The 9,891-nt window shown below is 41.9% G+C and overlaps 1 protein-coding gene across 3 annotated transcripts; it reads left to right on the top strand.

The window, feature by feature from the left end:
• The first annotated feature begins 1,078 nt into the window (after nt 1-1,078).
• Nucleotides 1,079-8,894, top strand: LOC123131815 (GTP-binding protein 4). 3 transcript variants are annotated; one of them, XR_006464337.1, is made up of 15 exons: nt 1,079-1,372; nt 3,549-3,672; nt 4,496-4,616; nt 4,728-4,792; nt 4,867-4,980; nt 5,155-5,229; nt 5,928-5,966; nt 6,109-6,180; nt 6,341-6,454; nt 6,949-7,020; nt 7,125-7,161; nt 7,696-7,808; nt 7,969-8,178; nt 8,325-8,720; nt 8,806-8,894. XR_006464337.1 is itself a non-coding variant. In XM_044551497.1 (14 exons), the coding sequence occupies exons 1-14, from the start codon at nt 1,209-1,211 to the stop codon at nt 8,418-8,420; spliced, it is 1,416 nt and encodes a 471-aa protein (XP_044407432.1). In that variant the 5' UTR covers nt 1,079-1,208; the 3' UTR covers nt 8,421-8,894. The 3 variants fall into 3 exon arrangements, 1 of the variants encoding a protein (XP_044407432.1); XR_006464336.1 differs by having other exon boundaries at nt 8,325-8,724; XM_044551497.1 differs by having other exon boundaries at nt 8,325-8,894.
• Nucleotides 8,895-9,891: the final 997 nt, after the last annotated feature.

Genomic DNA, 9,891 nt, shown 5'->3' with positions numbered 1-9,891 from the left:
ACTGACGGTGTCGCTCGCCGTGCTGCCGATGGGGTCGCTCATCCATGACTCCATGCTCGTCATGTTGGACACGGCGCCTTGGCCACTATCCACCACAGTCGCCATGGTCCGGCAAACACTGCATTTCTTCTCCCCCTTCCTCTACTAGCTCTTTAACCCTATATGCTAAGTGCAAGTGCTAGCTCTTAATTATACCCCATGCGGGCAACCAAACAGCGTGTAGTTGTATGCGCCGAGACAATGCAGGCAACCAAACAACATGCCAAAGTTGATCCACTAATGCAGGCAGTCCATATGCAGACAACCAAACAACTTGCAGATGTTGCATATGAGACTGTTTTTCGAGAGCCAGACTGACTGGAGAAGGATATAGAATGCAGGTACTGTAACCGACGTCAACCAAACACGTCCTAAAGGAAAGCAGGTGGAGTGGTTAGCAGCGCCTTCAATCTCCCTGGAGACACGCTTGCGTTCACCCCCTCTTCATTTTCTTTTTTCTTTTAATGTGCACGGATGGGCTGGCCCAACTACTGTAGATGCTCCAGCGAAGTTTCTATCGTGTCGCTGAATGCGAGATATAGTCGCTGCATCTGAGAGCTCCTATTGGCCCGCATGCCTTCAATAGTTAAGCTTTCGCTGAATGGCGCACAAATGGGCCGACCCATTCGAAGGCGTCTGATGTAAAATTTCACAAAAAATAAATCTAGGCGCGTGGAGCCGAAATAAAGACCTCACGCTACAATGCACCGACAGCACACAGTCGAGGTGGCTACTATGGCTGGATAAAACGCAGCGCTAACTTATAAGTAACAGCTAAATAAAAAAAGGGCTAATAAAAGGAATAGAAAATAAATAGAAACAGAAACAGAAATAGATTAGAAAAGAAAAAAAAGAAGAAGGAGCTGAGCGACCGTGGGCAGCCCAAAATGGGGCGTCCGGAGCCGAGCTTCAGCGAAGACTCGTCCTTTTGACGCCTGCGGGCGTCAAATAGGATCACAATAAAAGGCTTTTGGGCGCTGTTTTTGTTTACGTGGTTGGGCCAGGCCCACTATCAAATTATCGCCAAGGAAACCTAGAACCCACAGGCATCTTCTCTCCTCTCTCTTCGTCCAGGCTCCCCTCATCCTCCAAAAAAAAAAGGAAAATTCTTCGTTCAGCCGCCGCACCAATCCATTCCCCCGCTCAGGGAGCCGTGCGCGTGCGTAGCCATGGCCTGGCTGCCCTCCGGCGCGGCGGCCGGCCCTGCGCTGCGGGGAGCGCGAGCCTCTCCGGCGCTGTCGTCGGGGGTGGCGGCCGCCGTCATGCTCTACAAGCGCGCCCTGCCCCCGTCTTCTCCACTACTCTCCGCCCGCCCGTCCGCCACGGCTCATAGGTCAGCCCCCGATTCTCCGCACGCCTTCTCTCTGGAGCGGTCCGCGTGCGTGTCCCCTGAGCTGGATTTTCGCTGTCCCATTACTTCGACTTGGGACCGGAGGCGCCTTCTTCTGTAGTTTGGGGGAATAAAAATGACTGCTTGGGCTATGAGATGAGGTTATACAAAAGCGAAATTACCAGTAAATTGAGCCCCCTTTTGCTAGACTAGCCAACGGTGTTTTCGTGTCAGGCTTCATTGTTAAATCTTGATATTGGTTGAGTATTCATGATTTCCAACTAAAGCCGATAACCAAGAGCCAAAAATCAGCAGCAGGTTAGCAAACATAAAAGGTTCAATATTGGCTGAGCTACAGGACCAGAGGGAGCTACTCTACTGGAGAGGGAGAAGGAGGAGGGGGAGCACCAGAGCAGAAATCATATCATGCGTTGGTGCTGTTGCTGCCGGCGAGCTGCTTCAGGAGCCCTGAACCCACCACCGCCGGCCGCCGCCGCTGCTGCTTGCTGCCGTTAGGGGGAGTCAGGGACGACAGGGAGGAGTGAGGAGGAATGAGGAGCACTGCAGCAGGACTGCTGGAGCAGTCCGCAAGCTTGCCGGCGGCAGTACTGGAGCCTGAGGGGGAGGAGCAGAGGAGCACTCCACCACCTGCCGGCTGCCGCTGGCCTGCTGCTGGATGCTGAGAGACTGGGGTGGGGAGGATGCAAGGATCAAAGTGCCATCTTGCCATTGATGAGATGCTACTGGAGCCTGAGAGGGGGAGGAGGTGAGAAGCCCACCACCATCTTGTCGCTGGTTTGCCGTGAGCTGCCAAGATTGAGTATGAAAGGGAGGAAGAGGTTCGGGAGTTGGAGTCTGTACACAGGGATTGGGGTAGGCTAGGGTTAACATATGCTCCTTACTGAGTTTTGACTGGGCTGGACCGTATCAAGGAAGTATCAGGGAACGTATCTGCATTCATTTTATTGCCTATATTCACCCATACTGGCATTGATACATATCGGGACGTTGGGAACGAATCTGTATCGAATACGGTAGACACGCTGTATCGCTGTTTTTTAGATGTACTAACGAACCCCCTTTTGAGAGAATACAAAACTTCTGCTCACAAATTACATCTGTGCGTTTTATTCGATAGTTGCATTTGCATAGTAAAAAAAAACAATTGTGCACCTTATTCCATAAATCACATGCAGACCTGGGTCGAAAAAAAAAATCTCCCCCTATTTAGGTCGATTCAAACTATTTAGTTTGTGTATTTCCTGTGTTTATTGCACACATTCTTTTCTTCTACATGTGTTACCTCTGGAATTCATATTTATGTGATATTTTCTGTTGTTTTGTTACTCTGAAATAACCACTAAGCATATCATATTTATTTTGATAGGCCGTGACATTGTAAATCATTTATTCTTTTTATCCATGGTAATTAGCTAAATATAGAATTTTACAACTATTGACAATTATATGCTGAAACAACCACTAAGCATATCACAGGAATTCAAATATAGAATAATCTCCTGGTCTTGAATTTTAAGAAATGGTCTTGGGCTAAATCTTTGAAATTCGACAGTATAACTAATATACTCCCTCCGTTCCTAAATATAAGCCTTTCTAGAGATTTCAATATGAATTACATACAGATGTATATAGACACATTTTAGAGTGTAGATTCACTCATTTTGCTTCGTATGTAGTCCATATTGAAATATCTAAAAAGACTTATATTTAGGAACGGAGGAGTATATAGCATGCTGTTCTCCCCCTAATAATATTATTTTTCTGTTTTATTCCAACCCTTTGTTGTCAGTTTTTTTGTGTGGTAATTCCCTTTGCTTGTGTGTGCACATAATCAAATCATAGTTACAGTGGACTGAAAAACAACACCATCAGAAATGAGCCAAAGGCAAAAAAATGGTTTATGTCTTGTTTTTATTGATATGTGACCGCAAAGATCTTCTTTAACCATCCAATCCAAGTAGCTCTTCCTGTTTTATTCTAGATTGTAATTGTATGTCAAGTGTTAGATGACAATGAAGATTGATAACCTATTAAGCTTCTCCAGTCTGAATATACTTTCAGAATATGGACTCTGTTGATGCAGCTATATTTATCTTTAAACTATTCATTTCGTTATGCTATTTTGAATATGTCTTCATCTTTGGTACTTGGAACTCAGGTTTTTTTGTCAACTCTTGGAACGAGGGGCTTCTACAGTCTACTTGGGTCGTTGGGTCCATTCTGCAACATGCAGTGTTTCTGTAGATGACAGACCACATATAGAGTTAACAGATGGATCAAATGTACATTTCTTCAAACCCTTCGCCGAGCATGTCTTTTTGAAATTTTGTCGTGTTCCATATTCAGAGATTTATTGTCGCATGCATTGCTGTCATGAAAAAAGTACTTGTATAGTGTGCTTACCTGTTGTTTCCTTATTTTTATTTCACATTTTGGTAGTCATCATTTTGAACCAAAATTTTAGCATATTCTTGATTGCCAAGATTCCTGTGTGTTATTTTTATTTTGAGACCATATTTTGTTGGTGTCAATTTGTTCCTCTAACTTCTCTCACCTGACCGATCTGATTCTTGTATGTGCACCTACATTCATATTTAGCTTCCTCAAAGTCTTAAGATCCTGTTTCTCTGTATAATGTATTAAAAAATAATCTCATGTGTATTGTCTAGTTTTTTGCATTTTCACTTGAATTTTCTTTATAGCCAGAGTTTCTGCTCTGCTTAGTGGTTATATGATAGGAGTGTAGCTGGGCTTACTTTGTGGGTGTCACAGGGGTTGTTCGTAAGCATATCGAAGCTGCATAATCTACAAGAACCGTGATGCTGCAGCTGTAGTATACTTGACCAGTGCTAAATAACAATGAGCTGGTTAATAGTGTAATATATATATAAACCTCAAGTGCTGTGAAACTGAGTTTCTCTGCTTCAGGCCTAATTAATTCTTGGCACCTCAAGAGCTGACATGTACTTGGTGCATTTTTTAATGTTATATGAAATTTCAGCACGAAGACATATACTAGGCAAAAGTTACTTCCATTAGCACACTGTATATTTACTATCAGATGCATCATAAGTTTCTTTTGTTTGCTATTATATATTCATTCAGGGAGATCTTGTGCAAAAGCGTGAAATGGTTGGTGCATTTCAAAGAATACCTATGGTGATGCCTGCAACTGATATACTTATGTCAGCACAAAGAAAATCAAGAAATGTGCCACCCACAAAGGGTATTCTTCAATTTAACATATATTTTAGCATTTTTTTCCTTGTAGCTACTATGACATTTCACATACAGTTCTGGGTCACCTATTTTGTTTCAAGATCCATATATTCTGTAGGTATACAAAACATAGCCAAGCGTGAAAGAAACAAAGGTGCAAAACAACTTGATGCCTTAATGAAGGTAAGTCCTCTATGTTGTTGCACTGCCAATGCAAATAGTTCAACTTGGTTACTGAGAGCTGTTTTGTTTTTTAGGAACTTTCGGTGCCACTGAGAACTTATACAGAGAACTTCCCTAGAAGGAGAGATTTACATCCTTATGAGAGATCTCTCATTGAGTTGACCTTTGGGGAGGGATATTATGAAAAGGTACAGTTCTTATGTAAGTTGCCCCTCCCGGTTCTGAGTATAAGCACTGGACTAATGATTACAGAACAAATGTCAAAACTAGCAGTGTTGCTAATTCTTTCAATTGTATTTGTCATGAAAGTTCTTCATTTTACTTCTAGAGTTATTGTGATTTTATTGGTAGTGCTATGACAGGTACTAGGGCGAGTGGATGCTCTTAGGAAAAAGATAACTTCTGTCGGGAAGCAACATGCTTCTGTCTGTGCTAAGGTTAGCGTAGATGCAGACCTTGTGGGGCAATCCCATCTTCATTTGTTGAAACCAAACATTATCCTGTCTTTAATAACTCAAAGAAAAGGAAACGGCATGTTGAGAAAAAGCACCACCAAAATTCAGTAATCACATAATGAAGTATCCAAGTACAACAGCCTAAAGAACAAATGCAATAGGGTAAAAGAGTGAATAGAAATTCAATGTGACACGAACATTACAAAAAGGACAGAATCAGACCATCTGCCTCCAAACTGGTCACACCCATATGCTCTGTTAACTTCATTCCCACCTGTATCAATATTGTACCATTGCAACTATTCATGTATTGTTTTTACTAAGCATTTGACAAGTGTCTTACAAACACATTTGGAACTAGTAACTATAACCATTGATGACACATAAAGTCATTTATGTTTCAAAGTTAGATTGGCATTCTGATAGGAAATGATTACAATGAGCACATAATGTAGGGAAAATGATCACACCGTATATGCACCGACATGCTCGGTAAGGTACTTTGGTCGTCCACTATGGGAACGAGGACAATTCAACAGCCTTTTAGTATGCTATTCATTGTTGTTCACTTACTAAGCCTAGATAGCCAAACCCTAACTGTTGCGAGCTTCTTCTCTTTCAACAAAATAGTAGCATAAATTTTGTAAATTTGATTCACGATCTACATTTGATATTGACAGTCTTTGACGAAGCGTGAAGCAGAGGAGCGACTCACTGAGGTTTGTTCAAGTTTAAGCACATATAAATAAGTGTCTTCCTAGACCCAACTATCTTTTGTTTTTTGTTCAAATGTATAATCAGTTTATTTACACTTCTTTCTCTGCTTGATGAGTTCTTTGGTTGCATCTAATATTTTTTTAGGGCCGGAAGGAACTTGAGGAAGTTTTCCAGCGTGGTCAAAATGCAATTGAGGATTTAATAAACGTTGCAAAGGTAATATTCCTTACTTTGTCATTGGGGATTGTTGTGGGCGAAAAACCAAGAAAATTATTATGGTGTCTCATAATTTATTTTTTCACACTTATTTAGGCTTCTAAGATTTCTATTTCACTTATTATGTTATTAGCACTGACTGATCAGTAAACTATTACAGGCTTTGCGTTCTATGCCAGTTGTTGATCCACATATACCGACACTTTGTCTTGTTGGATCACCCAATGTGGGGAAGTCATCATTAGTTCGAATATTATCCACTGGAAAACCAGAGGTGAGCATATCCCTAAGCAGTGAATAATGCTTATTGCTTAATTTATCTGTAGTGTAGTTTGGCGGTAGACATAGCTTCCTGATAATTCATGTATTACTGGTTACTCCCTCCGTCCCATAATATAAGAGCGTTTTTTACACTAGTGTAGTGTCAAAAATGCTCTTATATTATGGGATGGAGGGAGTAGTAATTAAGATTCTAAACAACTGTGCTCATTTACAATTCTTTGAAGATGGCAATTCTTAGTACTCTTGTCTTTTTCAGTATTAATGCTGCTTTTTCTAATAGTTCCTCCATTGTATAGCACTAAGGCTTCTTGTTTTTGATTAACATCAAAGCACAAATGTTTTAATTTACTTTTAAGCCATGTTGACAAGTTCTTTGTCTGGCCTTAGCCTAACTGAGTGTGTACCTTGTAGCCTCATTCTACTCTCCTTTCTTTATTTCTATAATTTTGTGTTTCTGTTTTCTTATTCTACCTCACCTTTCTGCAGGTCTGCAGCTACCCTTTCACAACAAGAGGGATTCTAATGGGTCATATAGTATCCAATCATGAACGTTTTCAGGTTCAAACATATGCATTTCTATTTTCTCTACTCTTCAGACAAAATGCTTATTTCCTCCTTCTCATCTAAGACCTGACGCCACTGAACAACCAAAATATTTGTAGGTTACTGACACTCCAGGGCTTCTCACAAGACATGATGGTCAGTCAGACTTCCCTTATTGAATATGATGTGAATACAATGTGATCCCCCCCCCCCCCCCCCCCCCCAATGCTGAATATGTGATTCCCTTTTTACATAAAGTTTGCAGCAGTTTTCCCGTAGAATGTACATCCATAACAAAATGTTCTCCAGTAAGTAACAGTGACATTTGCCAACACTATATAAGCCTTTCTTGGTTGGGAAATGCCCTTTGGTTCACGTGTGTATATACACCCGATATGGGATTTTTTTAAAGAAAAAGTCAAGTTTATTTGCCCTGAAGGCAACGGGGGTTTTTCTTTCGTGGATTTTTTTACGATTACAATGGATCGTCAAGTTTATTTCAAAAATATTTTCAGAATTTTTTTAGTTCATATTGAATTAGTAATTTTTTTCCAAACGTCTATATCCTGGGTGCTTATATGTTCTCCGCTCTGTACTTTAACAAAAATTCCATGTTCTGTGCACCTGTATTATTCTGGCATTTCCTTTATCACATCCCTTTTGATCTATTCCGAATTTTGTGGTTGACAGATGACCGGAATAACATAGAGAGATTGACACTGGCTGTCCTTTCTTACATGCCAATTGCTGTTCTGTATGTCCATGATCTATCTGAAGACTGTGGGACTAAGGTGGCTGATCAGGTGCATCTTTTATTTACCTCTCCATTTTTATTTTCTTTGTCACTTATAGGTTCTAGCCTCCCAATACCAAACAGATGACGCAGTCAGCCGGTCAGCCCATTGGTTTTGCATTCTCCCACTTGATTGGTTGTACTAAACACAACTTCTTCCTCCTTTGCAGTACATCACGTACAAGCATATAAAGGAGCGGTTTGGCGACCGTCTTTGGATCGACGTCGTGTCCAAATGTGATCTTCTGGACAGGGCCACGCCCTCCAGGTTCGACGATGCCGCTGATGATGGCGTCGATGATGAATTAAGGAGATACAGAGAGTTTGGACCGGAAGACGCCATCCGGGTGTCCGTGCAGAGCCAAACCGGAACACAAGAGGTCAGCAAAACTCATGGCTGCCTCATGACTATAGTTGTGAATCGTCTTATTGTGCGGGCGGTTATGCGCCTCTTTATGCGACTGTGAAAATCATGACCGTGTCTGGGCTAATGTGCGATTGTATATGTCTCCTTTTTCTTCCCCAGCTGAAGCAACGGGTGCATCATCTGCTAACCTCTCAGATGGCCCGGATCAAAGCTGCCGGGGGCGACAACGATGAAGCCGTCAGTGAAGTTAGATGAAAAGGGATCGCGTGTTGGACAATATCGTTATAGCTTAGCTGTTCTTGTGGAGCTGATCTGGTCAGCCTTATCTCATGCAACATGCATGGCGCGTCACCCACGATGGAGGCATCAGTCAGCCAGGTTCCCTCCCTGGAGCATCGATCAGCTTGAACGTTTTCTTCACGAGCTTCTGCTCCAGCGCCGTCCTTCGGTGGGAGCGCGCGGTCAGGCTGGCTGCTGCTTTGGAAGTAGACCTCTTCAAACTTCTTCACCCACTTGTATGTACGACATTTATATAAACAAAACGGCCGTTCATATGTATGTATGTACTCCCTCTTTAAAGAAATATAAGAGCATTTAATCATTAAAGTAGTAATCTAAAAGCTCTTATTTTTTTTTACAGAGGGAGTATATCATATAGGAGCAACTTCAGCAGAGTTGTCATATCAAACCACTGAACATAATAATCGTCTGTGGCAACTTCAGGAGATACTTCTTCGGTGCAAACTTTGACAAATGACCTTGGTGCTTGCAAGTTTTCATCCCGAAATAACATTTGTGAAAGTCATGGCAAAAAAACATAAACCTCACCACAAATAGTATTTTTGAAGTGTTGATTTTGTTTTTTTACAATGACTTTCATGAATGTTATTTTGGAATGAAAATTTGCAAGCACTTGTCGCAAAAAATAATTCTTAATTTTTTGAATTTCTTAATTATTATTTTCGATTTTACTGTAAATTCAGAATGTTATTTCGGGATGAAAAGTCGGTGAAGGTAACCACCCGGTCCTCCTACACCGTAGTAATTTTTTAGAGAGCGCTGCAATAACAAGGCCCGAACACCCGGCCGAAAAAATTGATGATCTATCCTAGCCGAGCCGCTCCACATGCAGGCCCACCTATACGACACCAAACAGAGGCCCGTTGGCCCACATTTTCCTAGTAGCTAGTATTGTCTCAAAAAAAAAACTAGTAGCTAGTAAGTTTCTCTCTAAAAAAAGCTAGTAAGTTACACCGATCTAAAAAGAAGGTAGTAAGAGCATCTACAACCAGACGCCTCAAACCATTCCACATACATTTGCGGGTGCGCCCGATCAATGACTAGATAGGAGGAGAAGAAAAAACGTGATCCAACCGGACCCCTTATATTATCCGTAGGGCGTAGACGCCCGGGCTATCTGCGAATCCTCATATCCATCTCAAATATGGGGAGGATATGAGGGCTTGCGGACACGCCCGGGCGCTTCTGGGCATTCCGTCACGTAGGATGCGGCCTCATCCTAGACCACCTTTTCTCTTTCTTTATTATTTTTTATTTCTCTTTCTTTATCTTCACCAATCACATGCAAGTGACTGGACATACGAGAAGAAAAATGAGGAGTGTGGCTGCGCGGACGGATAAATAGAGACTCAAAACGGGCGCGTCCGTGGGCGTTTTAAGGGGTCATATTTGCTATGTCTGGTTGTAGATGCTCTAAGTTACAAAC

The sequence above is a fragment of the Triticum aestivum genome, chromosome 6A, assembly GCF_018294505.1.
Source record: "Triticum aestivum cultivar Chinese Spring chromosome 6A, IWGSC CS RefSeq v2.1, whole genome shotgun sequence".
NCBI lineage: Eukaryota > Viridiplantae > Streptophyta > Magnoliopsida > Poales > Poaceae > Triticum > Triticum aestivum.
The sequence above is the reverse complement of the archived record's forward strand: the minus strand, read 5'-3'. Positions and strand labels throughout refer to the sequence as shown.

What these genes read in the sequence shown, in the direction of transcription:
- LOC123131815 (XM_044551497.1), top strand. Translation starts at nt 1,209, where the DNA reads ATGGCCTGGCTGCCCTCCGGCGCGGCGGCCGGCCCTGCGCTGCGGGGA. An exon ending in ATTTAATAAACGTTGCAAAG is followed by an intron (nt 6,181 to 6,340) that starts GTAATATTCCTT and finishes AAACTATTACAG; the next exon opens with GCTTTGCGTTCTATGCCAGT. An exon ending in GCCAAACCGGAACACAAGAG is followed by an intron (nt 8,179 to 8,324) that starts GTCAGCAAAACT and finishes TTTCTTCCCCAG; the next exon opens with CTGAAGCAACGGGTGCATCA.